General features: G+C 55.0%; 1 protein-coding gene across 7 annotated transcripts in view; it reads right to left on the bottom strand.

Annotated features, from left to right (window-relative positions):
* Positions 1-23,962, bottom strand: part of IQSEC1 (IQ motif and Sec7 domain ArfGEF 1) — a 372,084-nt gene that overhangs the window by 111,725 nt on the left and 236,397 nt on the right. Inside the window, exon 1 of one of the 7 annotated variants that reach the window (XM_059390416.1) lies at positions 8,569-8,955. The exons of 5 other annotated variants lie outside the window; for them this stretch is intronic. In XM_059390416.1, coding sequence (XP_059246399.1) covers positions 8,569-8,636 — 68 coding nt within the window. In that variant the 5' untranslated portion in view covers positions 8,637-8,955. Of the gene's footprint in view, positions 1-2,147; positions 2,249-8,568; positions 8,956-23,962 lie in introns of those variants that run through there. One more of the 7 variants, XM_059390423.1, reaches the window with a different exon arrangement.

Here is a 23,962-nt window from a genome sequence, read left to right as displayed (position 1 = left end):
GAGCAGCTGGCAGCTCAGGGAAGGCCTGTGGCTTCACAAGAATCACCCAGGCGGGCGCGTGGTGCTAGGACCCAAACCAGAGCCTGTCGGACGTTGACATCTCCACAGCGGCGGGGGGGGGGGGGGGGGAGGACAGTCAGCAGAGTTCCAATGTGACCGTTGGCTGTGATAGACCTGTTTGAGCAGAGCCAAGCTGAAATTGTCACGTTAGAAGTGGGACTTGGTCTGGGGACTTCCAGAAGGTTCTGGGGAAGGAGCATCTCTGGAAGTCCCACATCTCTCCTCAAAGCCTAGACTCCCCCTAGGCATACATTAAAGCTCAGCACCCCCACTCGCCGGCCTCTTCTGAGAACCCCGGGCATCCACAGCCTACATGCACCATTCCGGCCCTCTCTGCCCACCGCCCACTCTCCAGGTCAACTTCAAATCCACTCACTTTTTCATTTGGTGAGTTTGTTTCCTCCTAAGCATTGGCATCTATGAAATCCTGAATCTGGTAAGCTGGCTGGTTTTATTTCCTAACAGGCAATACGTAGCTATGAAAACAAAACACACCCAACCAGGTACGCCTCCCGGCCCTGAACGCCCTCCTCCTGTGGCCTCCCGTTTATCACTTCTGTAGCCCCAGAGACAAGACGGTGCTTGGCCTGAAGCAGGTGCTCTGTAAGTCTGTTGAATGATTGAATTCATGAATGAATGACAAGCCTGAAACCCTGCAAAGAGTCACAGAATGCCTCACGGCTCCTGACTCCACCTGGATGTTCACAGGTGAGAACACAGGAAGACTCAGGAAAGAAAAGGGCTTGTCTGGATCCCAGATGAGCCCAGCTCTCCTGGCTCCTGGTTCCGCTCTTTCTATCACCCATCAGCCAGGATCCCAAGTCTGCACCCTGGAGCCCAACCAAGGCAGGTAGATGCTGGAGACCCCTGAACTGGAGGCCAGAGCCCTGAGTTCTGAGCAGCCTGACAACCCCGGGGTTCTCCCATAGCCCCCCGCCCCCTGGCTCACTTGTGTCATCAGGGGGTCTAGCAATGTGTCAGAGGAAGGCTTTGTTGACCTGAGAACACAGAGCCCCCCTGGGAGCTCTCACTCGTGTGGCCAAGCCTACCCTGACCCCAGCCCCAGCTCCCGGAGGCCAGTGGGGCACACAGCCCCTCTCCTCAGCACTGGGGGCCAATCCACTACAGATGGAAAAACGGAGACCTAGTTATGGGATAGTCATGCGGTCATTCACCCTAGACAGAGACTACATGATGCACTGAGGGGCTCGGAGTCACTCTGGGTTCAAGCCCCAGCTCCCCAACTTATACCTGCTGGGAGACATTGCACAGATATCCCAACATCTCTGTGCCTGAGTGCTAGCTGTTGTCCTCTCCAGGACTGTAGTGAGCTTAGATGGAGAAGCAGAGCTCAGTGGGGAATCTCCCTGAGGTGCAGGTGGCCCCAGGCTCCCCATGTTGCTCAAGGGGATTTCCCAAGGGACAGCACCAAAGAGGCTCACCGAATCTCTCTCATTCTGTGTGTTCAGAGATGCCCATCTACCTGGGGGCTGTCTCCGGAGTATCCCCCCTTCCCCGGGGCCCTGAGGGAATCTGCAGACCCTCAAGGTTCTACTCTGGATCATTTAGGGAAAATGCTTCTGATCCCTCTGCCCTGGCTGCTTTGTGCTCAAAGTTTAAGCTGGGGGGGGGGGGCAGGAAGCAGTGGGGGAAGAAACTGAACCAGCTACACTACAGGGGCCCTCGGCAAGTGTGTGACCCCTGTGGACCTCAGTTTACTCAGCTGGAAAATGGGCATGGTTGCTTCTCGTGGAGGTGATGATGGGCCCTAGATCTTCCACCCCCACCAAGGCCTGGGGCTGGGCCAATGCCCTGGGGAGTGAAAGAACTTCCCTCCCACAGCTGAAGCCACCCTTCTAGGCAGCTGCAGGGAAACACCTGAGGTTCTCTGGGCCCTGGGTGGGCCTCTGTGCCATGCAGGCAGTGAGGACAAGTCACAGAGAACAGTTTCAAGAGACCTCGAACAGCCCGATGAAAGCCCCAGAGACCTTGCCACAGCAGGCTGCGCAGACCAGGAGCGGCCCCTCACAGGTTTCTCAGGTGGCCAAGACCCTCTCCCTTCCCCAGGATGGATGGTTGGTACTCACAGTGTCACGGGGAGAGGGAGGAGGTCTTCCCGGAGCCCCAGCACCCTGCCTGCCTCCACGGCCCCCAGGGACAAGCTCTTCGCCCTCCCCACTACAGGGCCTGACGTCGAACTTCCTCCCTGGTTCAGCCAGCATCAAGGAAACCACGCCCTGGAGAACGGGTGCCAGGCCCCCTGGGGCCCCCGCCCACCTCTGGCTGGGCCCCAGACACTCACTGCCCAGTGGGCTCCTTCGAGGTCCAGCCAGTCTGAATGGCCCCAGCAGGCCGGCCCCAGAAGCTTTGGTCAATAAATAATACAGCTCCCTCCCTGGTCAGTCTCGTGTGGCGGATTGCGTTTCAGGCCACTTGAGTTTCTGATGAGGCTGTTTTGTTCAGAATGCCTGCCCAGCCTGGGGCTCTGGCCACAGGGGTGCTGACACTCTCGCTGAGGGCCAAGCAGAGCAGGCAGGACAAAGGCCCAGAACAGGTGGCCCTGGAGACATGCTGCCCTACTTCTTCTGAAAGCAGCTGGGGCGCAGCCGGAACTGGGGTGGCAGGGGCCCAACGTTCCACCTCAACTCCCATGGCCTCCAACCTCTCAGCTCCCCCCCCCCCCCCCCCGGGGCGGCCCCCCCAGGGGCCCCCCGCCCCCCCCCCCCCCCCCTGGCCTCCAACCCCCCCGCCCCCCCCCCCCCCATACTGGTGGTGCCCCCTGGAAAGCCCTTCTGCCTGACCCACCCCATTCTCAGAGGCCCCGCCCTGGCCCCGCCTCCAGGAAGTCCCATCCCCCCTTCAACCCCCACCCCTCTGCATGCGGGAGTGATCTGTTCCCATCTGAATTCCTACTGCCATTGCCTGCCAAGCTGTCTCCTCTGGGTATCAATCATCATTTCTCCTCTAGACAGTGGCCACTACCTCCTGATCAGTGTCACGTCCCCCCAGCCCGCACCCCTCCCTCTTCGCAGTCTCATTTCCTTACAGCAGCTCCAATGATTGTTTTGAAACAGAAAGCACATCGTGTCATTATCCTGCTTTAAACGCTGCCTGGGCTCTCCCCAACCCCAGTTAACTCTCAGGTCCTCTCAAGGATCTGACATTGTCAGGCTCTGAGGACTGCACGTTCCTTCCTCCTAGACTCCAGCTGGGCCTCCTCCATGTTCTTCAAACCCACCAGGCATGCTCCCGTCTCAGGGCCTTTGCACCTGCTGTTCCCTCCACCTGGCATGCTCTCCCCCAGGTCTTTGTAAGCTCCCTTCTCTCTGCCACTCTCAACTCAACCCCACTCCCTCAGACAAGCCTTCCTCCCTTCTTAAAACAGTTTTATTGAGATATAATGCACGTTCTAGAAAATCCACCTATTCAAAGCATACCATGATTTCAGTCTATTCACAGAGCTATGCTCACCTCACCACAATCTAAGATTCGGACATATTCATCATCCCCATCAAGAAACCGCGTTTGCATTAAGCAGCCTTCTCGTTTCCCCCGCAGCCCCTATTCCCCTGGCAGTCACAGCTCTACTTCCTGTCCGTGTAGGCTTGCTCACTCTCAGCTTCTCTCACTCAGTGGTCTTTTGTGACTGGCTTCTCTCACTTCTACTGTTTCCAAGGGGGCTTCATGCCAGGACCACACAGCAGCACCCCATTCTTTTTTTCGTGGCTGTGTAGCATTCCACTGTGTAGACAGACTCAGTTTGCGTGCTCTGTGGCCAGTGGGCAGCTGGGAGAGGCCTTTTCCAACCACCCAGGTCACAGGCCATCTTGGCCCCAGTCGCCCAATCCACCCTCCCCGTTTAATCTTCTTTCCTGTAATCCCTGTCCCAAGACCCCTCTGTCTATTTGCTTGCTTTACTGCTTCTCTCCCCCCGAACTGTGGGCTCCATGGGGCCTGGGCCCTTTACCTTACTCCGTGCCACATCCCCAGGGTCAGGCACGGGTCTGACACAGAGCAGGGGCCCAGCAAATATTTTCTGGCCAACCAAACGAAACTTTTCCAGTGAGATGCCCATGCGATCTCCCTCCCCAGCTCAGGGGAAACCCTGCTGCCCTCACCAAGAAACGCCTCAGCTGTGACCCAGCTTGGTGACCAATAACTTGAGGCCCTTGAGCCCCTGGCTCCTCCTACGTGCAGTGGGATGGTGGCCCTCCCACAGTGGACATTAGCTGGCTAGATGTGAGGCTGGACACCAAGCACCGGGCACAGTGCCAGGGCTGGAGGAAGGCTTCAACCCTGCACAGAGACTGGATGGGGGCGATGGGCAATAGAGCAACACGGGGAGGGGCCATGGGGTGGGGGACAAGTGGGAGGGAGTGGGGAAAGCAGGCCTAGGGGCTGAGGCCATTAAGTCCCACGTATGAAAGGGTAAAGCAGACACCAGAAGAATCCATGTGTGCTTTGGGTCATGCCTAGGCAAGGGGTGGTGACAACTGGCTGAGCCCTGCCTAGGAGCTCCCGTCCCAACCCATACACAGCTCTAACCCTGCCCAAAGAGGGACAGGGATAGCCGGGGCCTGTCCAGAAGGGGAAGGGACTAAACACTCCGTCCTCAGCCTCAGGGAATCCTGGCCACTACAGGCTCTGCTGGGACAGAGAAGCAGATGGGCTGGGGGCTGGGAGAGCAGAGCCGGGGCAGGTCGGGGAGGGCAGTGTTCATTTATGTGTGTGTGGGTAGGGGGGGGGCACATCGTAGGAAGAGGGGTGTCAGCTCCAAGTGGGAAAGAATTTCCTTGCATCAGAGCTCAGCAGGCTGGGAGGTAGGGGTGAGCTCCCTGTCCCAGGAGGTGTGTGCACACGGCCTCCCGCAGAGGGCATCAGATGGCTAATTGTCCAGGAAGCTCCCTGGAAGCTCCCAGAGCCTGGCTGCCAGCTGCTCCTCAGCCCTCCCTCCCAGATGCACCACAGCAGGGGTGGGGTGGGGGGGCAGGGCTGGTTCAGCAAACCCCCTGCCCAACCCCCATCAGTACCCCAAGCGGGCTGCCTCTGCCCACCAGGCAGTTCAAATGCCCCACTGGCCACCGTGGCACAAAACGATCTGTCACTCCCAAAATAACAACCAGATGCAAAAGTGATTTTCCAGCCTGGCCCCAGAGGCTGAGGATTACCGATACCACGGACCTCGAGGCCTGTGACAGACAGGAGCTTGTAGGTGTCTGCTTAGAGACAGAGCCGCCACTGTGTGGCACCTAGCCTGCCCGGGGTCTTGACTCCAATAATCTTACAACAGCCCCGGAAGACGCTTACCCAGTAGAAAAAGGCTGGACTGGGGTTCGAACTTAGACAGGGCTGGCTGCTGAGCTGGCGTTCTCCCTACTCCAGCCCTGTGATGCTGAGACTCAGGGGGAAGAAGGGGGCAGGCTTGGCAGGGAGGTGCTCCACTGGGTGCCGGCCAGCGGAACCCATTCATGATCTTCCCAAGAACCTCCTAGCTGGCACGTTACCCGAGGAAGCAGGCCCAGAGGGGTTTAGCAACTCGTCCCCGAATGCACATCATAGGACCTACCGTCATTGGCTTTGGGCCCCCGTGCGCAGTTCCCAGGTGTTGCGCCCCCAGCTTCTGGGCTGCAGTCACGGAACCCCTAGGCAAAGGGCCAGGGCTGGCCGGCCAGTAGCCTTCTCCCCACACACACCTCTTGCTTTTCCAGATGTCGGCGGGTCTGGGCCAGGGGCGAGAGACTCAGGCAGAGGGGAGTCTGAAGACGCAAGCAGAAAACTATGTGCTGTCCGACTGCAACCCTCCAATTTGTCACTGTGGCTGCGGCGCCCCGCCTCAGGCTGCAGACCTGCTGACTCAGGTCTTCCCTGGATCCTGGTGGGGGTGGGGCGGGGGAGCTGAGATCCCACCGAAGGCGGCTCTGTCCATCCGTCTGTCTGCATGACTTGGGGAGTCAGCTCAGCCCTCTTGGTGGCCTCCCAACAACAGGGGGTGTGGGTCCAGAGAGCAGAGCAAGTCTCCCAGGGCCCCCTAAGCACTATCTTTCCCAGCCAAGCATGGAGGTGCCCTGTAGTTAAAGGTGCTAAGTGGGGGTCTGGGGCTAACCCAGTGCCAATTATGGGCTCCACACCCACCTGGTGGTGTCTTTGAGGGTTAGGCGACCACCCCACCAGAGCTCCTATCGGTTCTGCAATGCAGGCCTGCTCATTGCCTCTGACAGTTTACCGGGCCAACAAAACACTCTCAGAGCGTTACCACGAGCCATGCAAGGCTCTATCCCATAGCCCCGATGGGTCATTATCCCCTACCATTATCCCTGCTCTGTAGAACAGGGAACTCAGCAGCAGAGCGGCTGGTCTACCAGGTCCTGTGAGGTTGTGCTTCTCCTCCTTGGGCTGGGCGAGCTTCTGGCAGAGCATGGCGGGGCCTCCCAGGCCTGGGCCCCCTGCGTCCTGTAAACAGCCCTTGAGGTTTCCATAGTGCCAATCCCCGGAAACCACAGGAGGGAATGAGACACAGGGAAATCCAGCTGAGGTTGGAGGGAAAGGCACACAACACACTCACTGTAGCTGGGAGACTCACCCCCTGCCTTGGCCTGCCTGGCCGAAGTGCCAACCCAAGGAGTTCTCTCCCAGGGTCTAAAGAGGGACAGGTGGCCACTGACTCAGTCCTGGGGCGAGCTTTCCCCTCTCTATTCCCACAGCCAGCCACATCCGCGTTCAAGAGAATGCCTCCGCCTTCATTCTCTGTCTTTTCCTAAAGTGAGACCCAAGGCCTATCCCTGCCATGCCTCTCACCTTCACCCACCTATCTATCCAGGCTCAGAGGTCCAGGGTCCCAGACCTCTCACCCAGCAGTGAAGACAACTGTGGCCACTGTAATAACGGTTTCCTAGCACGGTGATCATGGCTCAGGGGCTGGGTTTCTCCTTTCACTCTGGCTGCCAGGAAGCTCAGCAATTTTCACCACCACAGAAGGACCTCAGGACCCTGCTTAGCTCTGTCCCATTCTACTTTTTCCCTCCTAGGTTATGACGTTCTGTTCCATATTGTGCTTATCCTGGTCCTGATGTTTTATTTGATTTTTTAAAAATTGTTTATTTGAGAGAGAGAGTGGATGAGGGAAAGAGAGTGAGCACGCACAAATCGGGGGGAGGGAGAGGGAGAAACAGACTCCCTGCTGAGCAGGGAGCCCAACATGGGGCTCGATCCCAGGACCCTGGGATCATGACCGGAGCTGAAGGCAGACACTTAACCGACGGAGCCAGCCAGGCGCCCGATTTATTTCATTTACCGTAGGTATCTCCTATAAGCGGTCACAAATATTTTGTAAAGGAAAGGAGGAAAAAAGGAGAGAAAGCTTATATAGTTTGTAAACTATGTGATGAGGGTGGGAAGAAAGAGAGAGCATCTCCCAATCCCTTGCCCTTCGTAAAACCTCCCCTTAAAGTGACAAAGAGGCCCTTCGGTGATATCTAAGTAAGATGTCTTTCTGAGCCCTTCCAAGCAGCTGCCTCTAAGCCCCTCCCACATGAGCTGCAGCCCCACCCAATCCCCCTCTCCAGACAAGACCCAGCCTTGCCCGTGATTGCACCCGGTCCAGCACAGGGTCCAGCTCCCCACTCCTCCTTCTGAATGTTTTCAGCAGGTGCGGGGGCTGGCGTGCACAGCGGCTCCGGGCCAGGCACCGCTTCCCGACCGTCCAGCTGGCCAAAGGGGAGGGACGAGAGAACAAGAGCAGTGGTAATCACACCTGAGGCTTACCCAGCGTGGGCCCCCGGCCAGGCCCTGTTCTTTGTATACCACCTCCTTTAAGCCTCCACTAATCCCGTAAGGATCTGCAGGTGGGAAGCTTTGGCCACAGAAATGAGGCCACTTCGAGCTGCTGATAACGCCAAGGCCACTTTTAAATTTGGGCAGCCTGGTGGCTGCGTCCAGGCTGAGTTCTCAGCCACTCAGGAGCTGCCCCGGACAGTCACACGAGATCGCCCCATGCCACACTCTGAAGGAATGAGTGGGAGCCCCATTTTACTGAAGGGTAACAGACACAGAGAGGCTAGGGGACAGGGCCAAGGTCACTCGGCTGTGCCCAGTGCCTGTGCGTTATGTAACAAACGCCTGTTCCCGTGCTTGCCGGGGAGTCTGCCAGCCATACCGTACCTGCCCCTGGCATCCTCCAGCGGCCACGTCGGGTCCCAGCCAAGTACCCACATGCTCCCCACTACTGTTCCACACTCCTGTCTCCCTCCCTCGCCATTAGAGACTCCGAGTTTCTCCAGAGGGCACCGGGCATGACCTTTCCTGCCCTCCATCCCTGCTTCCTCCAAGCTGGAGCTATCCCCGAGCTCTCAGAGTCCGAGCAAACCGGCTAGCCCAGTACCCAGCCTCCCCTCCCAGCAGGCGATGGCTGGGCAGAGCCACGTACACGCGCGCACGCACACACACACACACACAGACAGACACAGGCATACAGACACACACACGCGCGCGCTCATGTGCGTCTCCAGGTACCTGAGGGTCCTCACGGAGATGCAGTACTTCCACATAAGGTTCCAAACGGCGCTGCCACCACCCTTCATGCCTGGCTAGTTGGGAGAGCCAGCGGCTGAGGGACCCACGGCCACGGCCCTCCGACCCTGGTCTCCTCCCTGTCGGGGCTGTCTTTGCTGGCTCTCAGGTCACTTCCTTCTTCATGGTGGGAAGAAGAAAGACAAGGCTAAAAGCCAGGGGGTAGGGGGAGGTGCTGGCTCCCCCAGGCCACTGTAAGTCCCAGCCACTGGCCTTGCTGTCCCCAGGCCGGCCTCTGTGCGCCGGCCTGTCCGGCTGCTTGCAGACCCTCCTCCTGGCCAAGTGGCCGAGTGGCCCTCTCGCACTAGACCCCGTGGCTTCAGCACAACCTTACGCCTGCCTCCTGCCAGGAGACAGCAGTGGCTGTGGGCCAGGGGAACAGTGAGTCACTCAGGGCGGGTAAGGGGCGTCTGCCCGGTGAGGGAAAGTGCTGGTCCTGTGTCCAGAGGCTGGCCTGGGACGGGAGAGGCTGAGCCCGAGAGGGAGGGAGGTGGGCGGGGAGGCGAGGGCGGGCCCACATCCTCCCCATCTCCCCAGAGGCCTAAACCCAACACCCTCCCGCAGCCCGGCCCACCGCAAGTGGCAGGCCAGGCGCTGGGCAGGATAGGGAAAGGAGCTGCTCTGGCGGCTTGGCTCCTGGGGGTAGCTTGGGGTGTGCAGGAGACAAAAGAAAGACAAAGTCATGGCAGCTTCCTAGGAGACTAGCTGGCCCATGAGGGTCTCCATTTGCTGGGAGAGAGACAGTTCCCAGACCTGGCCAGGCCACTTCCTTGCTGTGTGACAGACGATGTGTATGGCTGGCCCCCCCACAGACCTTAATTTTCCCTGACCACTTTGGGCTCATGGAGTCCTGGGCACGGGTCTAAGCTCTCCACAGGGCCTGAACGAACACATCCCGTCCCCCCAGTGGTCTTATTTGTGAAATAGTTTTGATCTGTTTGTGAGGCAACTGAGGCACAGATGGGGAAAGTCACAGCCTTAGAATGCGGGGGAGGTAGGCTTTGTGCTGTGTCAGTCTGGCTCTGGGAGCTGCATTTCTGGGTGGGGGGGGGGGGTGGGGGGTTCGGGGCCTCTGAGTGGCCAAGGGGGGGAGCTAGGCCTGTGTGGGGTCTGGGGCATTTCCAGACTGGGGTCCCAGCTGGAGCCCCCGCCCTTGCTCCCCACCCCTCAACCAGCTGCTCCTAGGCCTGCCCAGGGCAGGCAGCTGGGGCTTCCCAGGCAGAGCCCCCAGAGACAATGACTCACAGGTCAAGGTCAGTGCTCACAAAACTACTTCTACCCACCCATAGCCCCCAGGAAGTTCCCCAGGGTCAGGTGGGCCCCTATCCTCAAACCCTGCGAGGCCCTGGGTGTAGAGCTGTGTAGCTACCGGCAGCTGCCAGTGTCATTCTGTCCTGTGCCCATCAGGGCCCCTGTTTCACCTATAAGGAACTGAGGCTCAGAGGGGGGCATCACCTACCCATAGACAGGGAGGGTGGCGCTGGGCCCGAGCCTGGGTCTGCGGGTCAAAGCCTTTCTCTGTCCTCCGGCCCCTTGCCCTGGCCTGGGCAGGACGTCCAGAATTCCAGCCTGATTCCCACAGGAGGATTAGCAGCTGCATGCTTGTCCGTCCCCCAAGCCAGGAAAGAACTTTTTCTCTGAAAGCAGCATTGGCTTCTACAAAGGCCGTGGCCTCCCTGGGGGGCTCGGGAACACCAGTTCTCTCCTTATCATCAGAAGCCACCACAGGGGCCCACTACCTGTCATAGGAGCTCCTCCACAGCACCCTGGGAAGGTGGCTGCCCAGCCCTGGCTTGAACCCCGCCCAGCACCCCCCCCCCCCTCACCCAGTGATGGGAAGCTCATTACTTCTCAACCTCCACTGACCTAAGGAAATTCTCTCTGGGGCAGAGCCTCACTTCCTTGGGCCGTGCAGAGTGGGACTTCCATTCAAGAGTTTCTCTGGTCTGTCCTACTGGTGGAAGTTTTCTCAACATCTTCTGTGGGTGGAGGCAGTGTCTACGTCTCCTTCATGTCTATCCACGGCACCCAAGGACTCACGCCTCCATTCACACATCCATGCCCGGCTCCCGTGTCCCTTCCCTCGTCCCTTCAATCATCCACCCACCTGTCCTCTCCTCTTCCTTCCATCCATCCCCTCACTCACTCTCCTCTGGCCTGGGCCGAACCTGGCTCCCCACAGGGTAAAGAGCAAGAACACGTGATCTCAGAGAGAGGTGTCATTTTCAGGACAGGAGGCCAAGATCCCCGTTGGGGACACTTCCAATTCCCTGTCCTGGAAGACATGTCTGCCTCCAAAGCCTCTGGAGGGTCCCGGGCCTCTCTCTTCTTTCCCTTGGCTGCACCCTCCTATGTGCCCCTCCTTTCCAACAATAGCACACTGGGGCTTCCCACCCCCACTTCACAGATGGGGAAACTAAGGCACAGGGAAGGGATGGGTGTGGCTATTCCCAGCAGCCAGGGCATCGTCTGCTTCTCAGAAGACTGCTTCTTTGGCCTGATGGGTGAGGGGGTGGGGGGCACCCATGAAGGGTTAGCAAAGCCTGAGGGAAGAGCTTGAGGGTGCGAAGGAGTTTAGTGCCTCCACCTGGGGTGGGGGGCACACCCTCAGCCATCTCCCACACTCCCACACCAGTGACCCTTGAAGATCTGCTTCTTGAAGGTGCTGGCAGCCCCTCTCCCGACCACTGGCAGCCTGGTCCAGCGTCATACCGGAGCCGTTACAGGTCCCCCGCGCTGCTCCCCAACTTTGTGGGGTGCCAATGGCACAGAGACTGTCACGCGGTGGTGTGAGGGTGGCAGTGGCCTGGGGACGTGTGGCCCCCCCCTTTGCAACCACTCTCATCATGTCCTCTCAACAGCGTTGGGGAGAGTGGCTGTCACCATCCCATTTTATGGGTGAGAAAACTGAGGCTCCTGGTGCTCCCACCAATGGTGGCTTGTCGCTGAGAATGGGAGTGGACTCCTTCTTCACCTCTGACTCCCTTGTCCCTAACACTAGTCATTCCATCTCTCTGAGCCTCAGTTTGTTCCTCTGCAAAATGGGAACAAGCATCCTTGCTCTCCTGGCCAAGGGGAGGAAAAAGTGATACCAGGTTCACAGAATCAGGTGGCCCTGGGCGCGGGACTCAGCCTCTGAGGGCCACCTTCTGCAGGACCTTCAGTGGAGCTCACGGTGGCGGTCATGACAAGGCCCCTGGCCCGGGGATATCGTCCCTCTTTCTGCCCCTGTAGGACACAGGCAGCCACAGCAGGAAGAGAAAGTGAGGTAGGTCTGTGTGGAAGCGTTCCCACCCTCGGCTCTTCCCTCTCCTCAGCCACGCGGCCACGGCCAGGCTCAGCGGAGAGCTGGCCGGCCCTCCACCCTCTGTGCGGTGACTCACATGGCCCGCTGGGGATGAAGTCACTGCCGCCCAGGCAAAGAAAAGGATACATTTGTTCCCTGGGAGATGCTGATGCCATGGTGAACTTGGCCTGTGAGGGCAGGACAAAGCCCAGGGCCTGTGCTCTCTGGAGGGACTTAACCACACCAACAGGGAGGGCAGGGGGAGGAGACGCTGGGTGTGGGGGGAGGGGACCTAAGGAGTGGGAGGCGCCCCTGTTCTGCAGACCCAAGGGAGGGTCTGTGAGCCTCCTTCTAGCCTCCCCGCCGAGCCAGGTTTGTCACTTCTACTTGCCTGGAGAGAAATGTCTGTGGTCTCGGGGCTCTGAATGTCCCCCCAACCCCTGCCTCTGACTTCTGCCTGTCTTGGCCACAAAATGGTCACTCTCCACTCTATTCCCTGGTAGTAAACTGGCGGTGACAGTGGGGTTTAGAAGGCCAGACAGGGGCTCCCTCCCTGTTCTCTGGATCTCTGTGTGGCCTCCCCAGGGCTGTCCCTGCCTTTGGCCTGTCCCCCCACCTGTCCATCATAAGCTTCGTTTTAAACCCAACATCCTCCCTGTGGCTGGCCATTGCCTACTCCTGGCCAAAGCACAGTGAGGCAGGCAAGACCCTTTGCTGTCTGCCACCCACATCGAGCTTCCTGATCCGCACATGTGGTCCCTGCTCCAGGCACACCCCAGGCCTCTCGGCTCTAAGACTTCTGACTCTGGACAGGAGCTCTGCATCCCTGGGCCCATTACTCTCCCAGTGCCCTACAGATGGATTGCCTCCTCTGCTCTGGGCCCATGGACTGAACCAACAGTCTCCCGTGCTCCCGTTCCCTGTCTGTGGCCAGTGGGAGACCCTGGCAGGACAGCAAGAGGCAGAAGAGAGAAGCAGTGGTCAGGGTGTCCGTTGCCCCTCAGCAGCCACAGTGCCTGGCAGGTGTCCCTCTGTACACCGCTCTCTCTCTCCTGTTCCACCTAACTGCCCTCGGGCTCTGGGTTGGAAGGCCTCCCCGTTGCAGCCCCAGTGCTACTCCTTCCCCTGGGTTCTCTCTTAACCCTACCGCCAAATCTGCGTGTGGTCCCACTGTGGCCAGCATTGCGGACAAGTATTTCTAGGGAACCCTTGATACCCTGCCCTCCCCACCAAGGCCACCGCCTCAAGGAAGCCAATTATTCCTGTGTTTGTTCAGCATGTATGGACTGCCTTGTTAGTGCCAAATACTCCTCTTGGAACCAGGGAAAAGGACAGGGGAGTCAAGCAGAGCTGTTGCTCTGGAGGGAGGAGTAACCGGTCCCAAGCTGGTAAGCTTTCCTGGGCTCCTTCCTCTTCCGCCCGACATCCGCTCTGAGCCCGGAGCCTCCCACTATATGGACATGGCCTGTGTCCGCGTCCTTTCCCTCCCAGCTCTGAGACCCCACGGACAGCACGGAAAATATCCACGTGGTTTAGCTCTTTCCACCCTCCGCCTCACCCTGAGAGGTGGTGCTCCCTACTACCTCTTTTTTTTTAAAACAAATTAACAAATGGAGGTTCAGATGCTTTGTCCAGAATGATCTCTAAAGCTGTCCATCTCCATCCAGCTACAAAGGCAAAGCTCTTTCTCCTGCTTCATGCCAAAAACAAAATGAATCACCCATCATTTAGATCTATAGACTTCTAGTGGTATCCAGAGCAGGGCCAGGCTGAGGCAGCCGCCCAACATGTGCCAAGTTGGCTGAATGTTTAAACCCTTAAACTTTAGCTTCTCTCTCTTTTTTTTTTTTTTTCAAGTTTTTATTTATTTGACAGACAGAGATCACAAGTAGGCAGAGAAGCAGGCAGAGAGGAGGAAGCAGGCTCCCTGCTGAGCAGAGAGCCCGATGCTGGGCTTGATCCCAGGATCCTGGGATCATGACCTGAGCCGAAGGCAGAGGCTTTAACCCACCGAGCCACCCAGGCACCCCAACCTTCCTGCTTCTTAAGCAGCACTTGCCTTATGTGGAGGGTGTGCTGGGATGTCCCTATTTTCCAGATGCAAAAATGGAGGCTGAAGGTGGTTAAGAGTGTTGGGTCATGCAGGACCACTGTTGAGTTCCCAAGCCAACCGACTTTGCCTCAGGCCTTAGAGGCCACTAAGAGCTCAGGGCACTGGCAGGGATGGCCACAGACTCAGGCTGGGTGTTGGGGAAGATGCTAGAGAAGAGCTTTGCCATGTCCATCTTGGAGAACACGAGGCACATTGTGTCCAAGCTCCTCACTTTGTCTGCTGGGCAGACAGGAAACTGGGGGTGGGGGGCAAGGACCAGGGAGCAGCTGATGCTTGGACCCCGGAGGTAGCCCAGATGGTGGGAACAAATGGCTGGATCCTAGGAACATTCTTGAAGCCGAGCCAGTAGGGATGGCAGAGGGATGTGCTATGGGGTGAGAAAGAAGGGAGAGCAGGAGGTGATGCCTGGGTTGCCGGCCTGAACAACTGGGGCATTGGAGGCCCCACTGATGGCGATGGGAACATGAGGATGGCTGGTGGGGAGAGGTGTGGGGGATGGCCAGGTGGGACAGAGGGCTGCAGATCATGCCATCTAAACTGTTGCTCAGTAGGAATAAGGCTCTGGATTTTTTCAGAAATCCAGATTTTTGCCCAAAAGCTCCTGATTTTTACGTGCCTGCAGTAAATTCAAACTTGAAATGCCATGTTAGGGCTAAACCCATGCAGGTCAAATCAAGTCCGTCTGTGGGTGTCTGGCCCACAGGTCACATCTTGGACTCTTCGTTCACTGAGCTGCCATGTCCCATAGGAAGCTGCCCATGCCTGGTCCAGCACCTTGTGGCTCCTCACAGCCCTTAGAGCAGGGGAAAATCCAGACTCAAGGGTAGATACAGAGTTGCTCATCAGTTTCTCCTGCCCTGGCAAACAATTTGGCCCAGAGGAGGAGTATGAAGGAGTATCTGCCCAATGAATGAACAACCCTTTCACTTGAGCTGTCTGCCTTTTATTTTGTAAATGAGGAAGTTGAGGCCCAGAGGAGGGGTGTGTGCTGCCTAGGGTGAGATCTGGGGCAGGACCTGCTCACGTCCAGCCTGTGTTTGTCACCTGCCCCTGAGTATCCGAGGTGAGGGTGGCAGGTGGGTAGGGAGACTGTTGTGGAATGTCTCTTCAGGACCTGCCATGGGGGCCTGGCTGTGGGACCCATGGAGCCCCAGGGTCTGACATCGACGATCCGTCAAACTGACAGCCAGCCCTCCTGGCTGCTCTCTTCTGGGACTTGTGAATTTGTTCCCTTTTGGGCCTGGGGAATGCAGACGGTACCAGGGACCCTCAGGGGTTGTGGGCCCACCTGCCACATATGGAAATTAGACAGTGGAGGCCCCACTCCCGCTCCGCAATGTTGGAGATGGAGAAACAGAGTCACAGAGGTGTTAAGTGACTTACTTAAGGTCACACAGGGAGCAGAAGGGAGCAGAAGCAGAAGATCTGGGACTCTGAACACAGGTTCTAAGACCTTTCCACACCACTGAGCTGTACCAGCCATGGGGTTTTTATAAACCATTCGCCCCCCTCCCCCCCGCCTCCCCGCCTCCCCACAAGTGAGGCAGAAGAAACGGGGAGAGAACAAAACCTGCCTCAGGGGGCATTTGTGAAGATCAAAGCCATCATTGGAGGAGCCAATGTTGTGTGAATGTGCTTTGGAAGTTCTAGGAAGGATCGTGGACATAAAGCAATGCTCTTCTGAGCTTCTCGTCTCTACAGCTGTGGGCTGTAGCCATCACTAAAGCTGCCAGGGAGAGAGACGTTTCACTCTCACCCAATAGTAATACTACTACTTGGTGGTTATTGAGTGTTTATTGTTGCCGGCGCCCTACATGTGATGAGCTCACCAAATTCCTAGGCCCATCCGTGGAAGTGGGTACCACAATGATCTCATCTGTAGACTGGGGAAACTAAGGCACAGAGAGGTGCACAAACATCCCTAGGGCTACACAAATAGGAAATGGCAGAGCTAGGATTTGAGCCCAAGCAATTCTGTTCTAAAACACATTATAACCACTATGCAACATGACTTTCCTGCTCTGGTGGGGAAGTCCCTCTCTATGCCTAACCTAAATCCCACTTGCTGCTGGCCTTAGGCATTCCCTAGGTTCTTCTCAGGCAAAGAAGAAGAGCTGTTCCCTGGGACACCCATCCTGTGCTGAAAGGCCTAAATTCTTTGGCCCCTGGCTCCTCGCTTCCTAGGTCTTGGCACACAAGACAAGGGACCCCAAACGGGAACCCTCTCCTTGACTGATCGTGCCCACACATGAAACTCACTCAGAGAACTGGTGAGGACTCAACCGCCCAGGACCTTGTCCTCCATGGCCTTCCTGCCTCCTGTCTTTCTCATCCGCACCCCCCACCACCAACCCTGTCTGGCTCAGCTCCCTGGCTGAGTCTCCCCTGTCACTTTCCTTTGCTCATAGACAGTTCTTAGCTCTAGCCTCACCCCACCCTTCTGATGCGACTCTGTGGACATGCTGGTGTTGCATCTAATACTGTTTAATATTTTCCCTTAAAATCAACTGGCTTAAAATATCCAGCCTGGCTTCAAACAGCAAGTCTAGTCAAGCACCTTGCTGTAACTCTCAGTTCATAGCAACTACAGGAGACAGAGGAACAGGTGAGATGACACCCGTGGGGTAAGCGATCAGCCAGAAACGGAATGTGGGAGGTGCTAAAGCGTATGGCCTGGTTTCTTCAACAAAGGGATGGCAAAGCCGGAAAAGGACGAGGAGGTTCTAGACATAAGGAGACTCAACGGACCCATGCAGCATGCGGATCGTATTAGAATCCTGATTCAAACACATCGGTTGTAAAAAGGCATTTTGAGGGACCATCTGGGAAAGCTGACCACAAAAATGGGTATAGAACGTATGGAGGAAAGATGAAACACACCGGGCAAAGCCGGGACATCTGGCACAGGTAGGTGATTCATGGCGGGACCCTGCTGTGGGACCCTGGGCAGTTGCTCTCTGCCTCCAATCAGATCTCAAATTTCCAATAACAATAAGTTAGAAACAATGCACAAAACACCCAATTTGCTCTTGAATACATTCACTTTAAAGGGAAACTTTATATCACTCCCCCAAATGGAAAACTACTATCACTTGCTGTAAGTAGAAGGTTACCATGAAAACAAGACAATGTTATTCAATTTCAGGCAGATACTGTTTCCTGCCAAGGGCGCTGGGCTTAAAATCTGCCGGGTCTTTGTTAGGAAGCAGCTCTGGGAGAGAAGTGAATGCACTCTCATTGTGGGTCCCGCTGTATGGGGACGTGGGCCTTACAAGGTAAAGTCCGTGAAACACATTTTTTCTGTTCTTCCTCCATCAGGGAGGGGAGAAGTGAGGAGCCTGGGAGGCAGGGAGCAGGGAGGCAGGGTTACCCTGCCTGGTAATTCCCACAGCAGAGAGGGTCTTAGCTGGGGGATGCCGAGATGGTGCAGCAGCTTGGGACTTTCTGCCTCACAGCTTTAGAGCCGGGCTAGAGATGAAGAAATGGAAGCCCAGAGTGGGTTGGGACACTGCCCAGGGTCACTTGGCAAGTCTGCGGGGGAAACTGGGAAGGACAAGACTCTGGGTTTTCTGACCTGCAGCCTACTGATCGTCTGACCTGATCGTCTAACCTTTTTCTTGGTCACGGATGTGGATTGAGCACCTACTGTGTGCCAGGCGCAGAGGATGGGGAAGGGACACGGATGAAGGAGATAGAGTTCCATGGAGTTGACATTTACAGGTGGGGCCAGAGGAGACAAACACCAGGCAAATGATGAGATCATTTCTGATGTTGTGGAGGGTGATAACGAAAACAAAACTGGGGGACGTGGAAGATGACAAGTAGGACAGGATGGTGCTATGCCAGGTAAGGCAATCAAGGAGGGCTTCTCTGAGGAGGTGGCGTTCCAACTGGGGCTTGACAGACTGGGATGGAGGCAGAGGGGGTAATCTGGGGACACAAGGCTCCAGAAGAAGCCAGAGCATGAGTACTGTGGACTAGCCTTCAACAACTCCTGACACTTTCTTAAAACTTTGTATTTTGAGTTAATTTCAGATTCCAGCAAAGTTGCAGGAATACAAAGACTGTGTATCAGAGTGCCTGGGTGGCTCAGTGGGTTAAAGCCTCTGCCTTCGGCTCGGGTCATGATCCCAGGGTCCTGGGATCGAATCCCGCATCAGGCTCTCTGCTGAGCAGTGAGCCTGCTTCCCCTCTCTCTCTGTCTCTCTGCCTACTTGCGATCTCTGTCAAATGGATAAATAAAATCTTAAAAAAAAAAAAAAAAGACTCTGTATCCTTCACCCAGATTCCCCACCTATTAACACTGTATCCCATTTTACTTTATCATATTGTCTCTCTTTTTCTCTACACATACACAAATACGAGCAAGCGCGTATGCATGTGCATGCATGTGCACACACACACACACACTTTTATTTTTTTTCCCAGAATAATTTGAGAGTCGGTTGCCCACCTCAAGCCCCTGCTACTTCAGGGTGTCTGTCCTAAAACAGGACGTTCTCTGATATAACCACAGTACAGTTTTCCAAAGTCAGGAACATTCACATTGATTCAATACCACTGCCTAACCCTTGGATCTTATTTAGAATTGTCAAGGGACCTAATGATGTCCTCTCTGAAAAGACAGTCCCTAATTCTCAAGCCTCCTTTATGGATATCCAGAGGAAAATGCATTTTCAGGGCAGGTTTGCAAGGAGAACACCCAGCCTGACCCTTTAAAGCGGACGGCATGGCAGGTGGATGGCTGGCTCAGGGCCAGCTACAGCCTGGCCCGGTGCAAAAGGAAAAACAAGCACCCTGATAACATTCTTGCCAAAATAGCGTGCTCTATTTTGAACCAAGTGAAAAAGTTAATAAGCCTTTAAAATTTAAAAAAAAAAATGATTATATATATATATAGCTTCACAGTTCGCTCTCTCTCTGCACATCACTGTCAACTGTCAGAAACCCACCCTGCAGGGCACACGGGGCGGAAGGGCCTAGAAACCAGAGCCCCTGGTTCGCAGGACACATCTTTAGGTACAATTCTGACATTTTATTTACTTGATTACTGAATTCTTTCTGGTGCCCGCATAAATTCTGTGCCCGCAGTGAACACCTGCCTCACTTCACCCAGATCCCAGCCCCAACCGCCACACACCAGACACGCTGGCTCTGTGAGTGGACAGACGGTGTGTGCATACCTGTGTTTGGCTGTCTCACGATAAAGCTGAGAATGGGCCCTTGGACCCACGTCACAGATGAAGAAAGAGAGGTTCTACAGCAGTTCACCATATCAAAGTATCACACACTAGGGAGCTTAAACAACAGATATTAGTTTTTTGTTTGTTTATTTGTTTTTTGTTTTTCAGTCCTAAGGCCTGGAAGTGTGAGATCAAGGTGTCTGCAGGGCTGGTTTCCTCCAAGGCCTCTCTCCTTGGCGTGTAGATGGCCTCCTCTCCCCCTGTCCTCAGGTGGGGTATTACTCAGGGTCCTCTAGTGGAGGAGAAACAATGGATGTGTATGTATGTATGATTCACTGTAAGGAATTGGGGTATGTGAATAAGAGGGCTGACAAGGCCCAAAGTCTGCAGTTGGCAAGCTGGGGATCCAGAATGCTGATGGTGGGTTCCAGTCCAAATGCTGGGAGGCTCAAGGCCCAGGAGCGGCCAAAGTTTCCGTGTGAGCCCAGAGGCAGGCCTCAAAGGGAGCAGGTAGAGCTCCCTTTTACCTGGCCTTTTTGTGCTACTCAGGCCTTTGATTAAATGAGGCCCACCCATGCTGGGGAGAGCAATCTGTTTTGTTCAGACTTCTAAAGCAGATGTTAAACTCCTCCAGAAACACCCTCCCAAGTACATTCAGAATGATGATTAGCCAAATATCTGGACACCTGTGGCCCTGTCAGGTGACACATGCATTTAATCATCAGACATGGTCTTCCCTTGGTGTGTGTCCTAATCTCTTTTTATAAAGACTCTAGTCACACTGGATTAGGACCATCTTTGTGATTTCATTTTAACTTAATTGTCCTTATAAAGACCCTGTCTCCAATACAGTTCCGTTCTGAGTTACGGGGGTTGGAATTTCCACATATGAATTCAGTGCAGGGTGACAGGGGGAGGGGAGGGTCACCACTGGCCCCGTAACAGGCCCTGACAGGAGAAGGGACCCAGCTCATAAGCTCTGGAGCCCTTCTTAACCTCCCTCCCATAGAGGGGGACCAGCCTCTCTCACACACAGTGCAGTGCTGCTGGGGATCGGGGGGAGACACAAAGGTCTTGGTGGGAGGTGGAAGCCATGGGGTCTCCAGAAGCATCTTTCTGGAGATCCTCCCCCAGCCTCCCAGCAGGAGATGGCCTGAGCTGGACCAATCAGACCGTCGCCCCAGACTTTACATCTGGAGTGGGGGCCTTTGGCTGTGGGCTTCTTCATAGCAGGGAGCCTGCCCTAGGGGGGATGGAGGTCCTGCTCTGGGTCCAGCCCACTTCTTCAGCTTCCTCTGAACTCCTGAGAGCGGCACCTAAGTTCCTTTTGCTTTAGCTGGCTGCGGGCGATTTCTGTTCTTGCCACTGAAGAGCCTATCGGATCCAGTGTTCCCACACCACCACTCTCATGTCCTTTTTGTGCCTTTTCTGCCCTCGGCACTGACCTCCCAATGGAGGTTTTGCCATTGGAAAAACCTCCTTCACCCCTGAAGACCCATCTCAGTTCCACAAGAATCTTCCTGGCCTACCCTGTTGACATGATCCCTCCCTCTCTTGAATAATAACCCTATTTTCTTCAAACTTCTTTCATTAATAAGAAGACCTACAATTTATCAAGAGCCAGCTGCATGCCAGGTGGTTTCACACCAATTAGGCACTGTTTCTAAGCCCTTCTGAGCTCAGGACTGGGCTGTGGAAAGACTGGGGAAGTGTGTTGGATGGTCGCCGTGGCAAGTCTGACCTCCTAAGATGGCCCCATAGGCTGGGCCAGACCTTGCGAATCCTGGTCAGGAAGTGGGGTGTAAGTTGCCTCCCCTTGGACATAGAAAGACCCTGCGATGACCCAAGGAGTGGACTGCCATAGAAGTGAGACCTCATGACTTCTGAGGCCTGGTTGTGAAAGCTGACACACCATCTATGGGGCTCTCTCTCTCTCTAGGAAGCTGCTAATTCTGGGAACATAGCCACCATGTCATGAGGAAGCCCGCAACCCACGCGGAGACCCCATGTGAATGGGTTGGGGTGGGAGGCTTCTGAGGAATGCAGCCTCTCATCTTCCAGAAGCCCCATCTGATGGGAGTAGAACAGGCCCCGGCCAAATTGGAGATCCGTGGGAAGATCAAACATTGACATTGTTTGAAGTCATTACATTCTGGGGTCATTTTTTAAATTCAGTCACATCTAGTGGAGCAGTTCCATGGAGCCAGGAAGCCTTAAACAGTGCAGACAGGAAGTGAAGTGGGGTGGCCCAGTGGGGTCCATCTCTTGGGTTGCACTGACCACATTCTGTTACCTCAAGGAGGTCACTTACCCTCTATGGGCCACTGTTACGTTGTCAGAAATGTGGGGAAAATAACAGTATCTATTTCATAAGGCTGTTGGGAGGATTAATGGAGACAACATATAAACACTCAGGGAAAGTAAGGAATAATAGTCATAATTATTATCTCAGGGACTGGCCAGATTTCCCGGTCAGCTGGACCTCAGAGCCTGCACTGTCTCCCCAAGTCACAGAGCATCTGGGGTCTCACTGCCATGTTTCTCCTCAACAGACCAAACTTCCAGCCAAGAGCTGAGGTCTGGGACTCTGGTGCGTGTTGGGGTCAGCCCGGTACCCCCTAACCAGCCCTGGAAGTTCTGCCTGTCTGGCTCCCTGGGCTGTGCCCTCAAAGCTGCCAGCCCACAGAGTCCACTCACAGGGGCTAAGGCTTAGGGAGTGCTCTCCAAAGGGAGTTTCTTCACGCCGTGGTTTTGATACACCTGGCGTCGGTTATTTCCAGCAGATGGGGTCAGTGAGACCTGCCCATCAAGAACTAAGCTGACAAGTGGTCTCACCTGGAGTAACCCTACATTTGTAACCAGACATCTATAGTATGCCCAGAGGCGAGGCTATACATCAGCCTGGGGGCAGGTGAACACGGGGAATTATAATCACTCTTAAAGAATCCCTCACTCCAGAGGACCTGGAACTACACAGACCGAGGGAACAGCACATGCGTGTCTCATCCTCCACTTCAGGAAGCCTGAGGCTGCGTGGAGGTACGAGTGTAGTTGCACACCATTTACAGCTCTTTCTCCTCTTCCTCTCTGTCTCTTGCTCTCCTTTCAACATCAAAAATAGCATCTGGCTTTTAATACCCAGTACAGGCAAGCATGTAGAGACACGGGGACTCTCACCTACTGCTGGGGAGGATGCAACACTGTTAAAACCACTTTGGAAAGCAATTCCACAAACCTCAGTGGATCTTAAGGGACTCATATACTGCCCTGGAACAAACCCTACAGAAACTCCCCAAAAGGGAGGTAAGAGACATGTGCAAGATGGTTTACCATAACCCTGTCTGTAACAGTGAAAGACGGGAAGCCGCCTAATTCATCAAAACAGCAGAACGAATGCTGGCACAATGGCATAGACATATAAGAGAATACTGTACACCAATGAAAATGAATGGAGAAATATACATGGCAACATGGATGAAACACACCAAGAAATGACGAGTTTCAAACAAGTTGCCCCTTGAAGAACTAGATAGCTGTACACCTGTGTCCACAGCAGCATTATTTCCAATTGCCAAGAGGTGGGAGCAAGCTAAGCATCTACTGATGAATGAATGGATAAACAAAATGCAGTCTCTACATACAATGGAATATTATTCAGCCTTAAAAAGCAAAGACAGTCTGCAATCCGCTCCAGTGGATGAACCTTGAGGACATTGTGCTCAGGGAACTAAGCCAGCCACGAAAGGGCAAATGTTAGATGCTCCCACTTACATGGAACCTAGAGTAGTCAGATTCAGACAGGAAGTAGAATGGGGGTTGCAGGGGCTGGGCAGGGGAGGGAATGGGGGTTGGTGTTTAATGGGGCCAGAGTTTTGTAATATCCTGGAGACAGATGATGGTGTGTACAACAGTGTGAACGTACTTCATGCCACCAAACTGGACATTTAAAAAACGGCTAAGATGGTCGATTTTAAGTTACGTGTACTTTACCACAATTAAACGATTTTTAAAAGCAAGTTGCAGATTACATCATATATCTGAAATAGCCTTTTGGTTAGCAGAGTTATAAGAATGTGCATGGGAAATAGATGCAATGGGGAGGGGGAGCACACTACTTAGCTTTAGCTCTGGGGGCGTGGGGGCTGGGGTGGGATTTGAGTGCAGTCCACAGGGGCCATGCACCACACTGGTGAGAGTTTATTTGTGAAGCCAGGCAATGGGTATAGGATTGTCTACGTTCCTTGCACCTGTTTCTTGAACAAGAGAACCCTGTGGTCTGCTGGGCTCTGGTGACTGGGGGGAGGGTTCTCTGTCCTTCCACAGTGGCCTCTTGGCCAAAGCTGAAGAGCTCCCGGGTGCCACCATCTCCCCAGGAGGAATGCAGAAGTGCCCTATGAACATTCTTTCATTCTCTAGTTGAAATAAGCAGCTCCACTCCTCCCCCCAGCCCCAGCCTTTGACAGAGCTCCAGGATTATTTTACATTAATTTAAGATCCCTAATGAAGAATAATTAACAGCTTCAAGGGAGCCTGGCACACCCTGTGTTTAGAAGTGGTTAATTATGCATTGTCTGCAAAACATCCTTTTCATACTCTTAAGTTTTGGGCTGCTGTTTTAAACAACGGAATATGGCATCAGGAAAAAAGCCAAGAGGTTCTGTTTGCAAAGCCTTCCTGGGGGGGGAGGGTCTGTGTGGGCCAGGACAGCCACATGTTCTATGCCCCTACCAAGTGCTTTCCTGGAGTTGTCCTTTG

Source organism: Mustela nigripes, chromosome 2, assembly GCF_022355385.1.
Source record: "Mustela nigripes isolate SB6536 chromosome 2, MUSNIG.SB6536, whole genome shotgun sequence".
In the NCBI taxonomy this organism is placed as follows: Eukaryota; Metazoa; Chordata; class Mammalia; order Carnivora; family Mustelidae; genus Mustela; species Mustela nigripes.
This window is presented reverse-complemented; position numbering and strand designations above follow the sequence as displayed.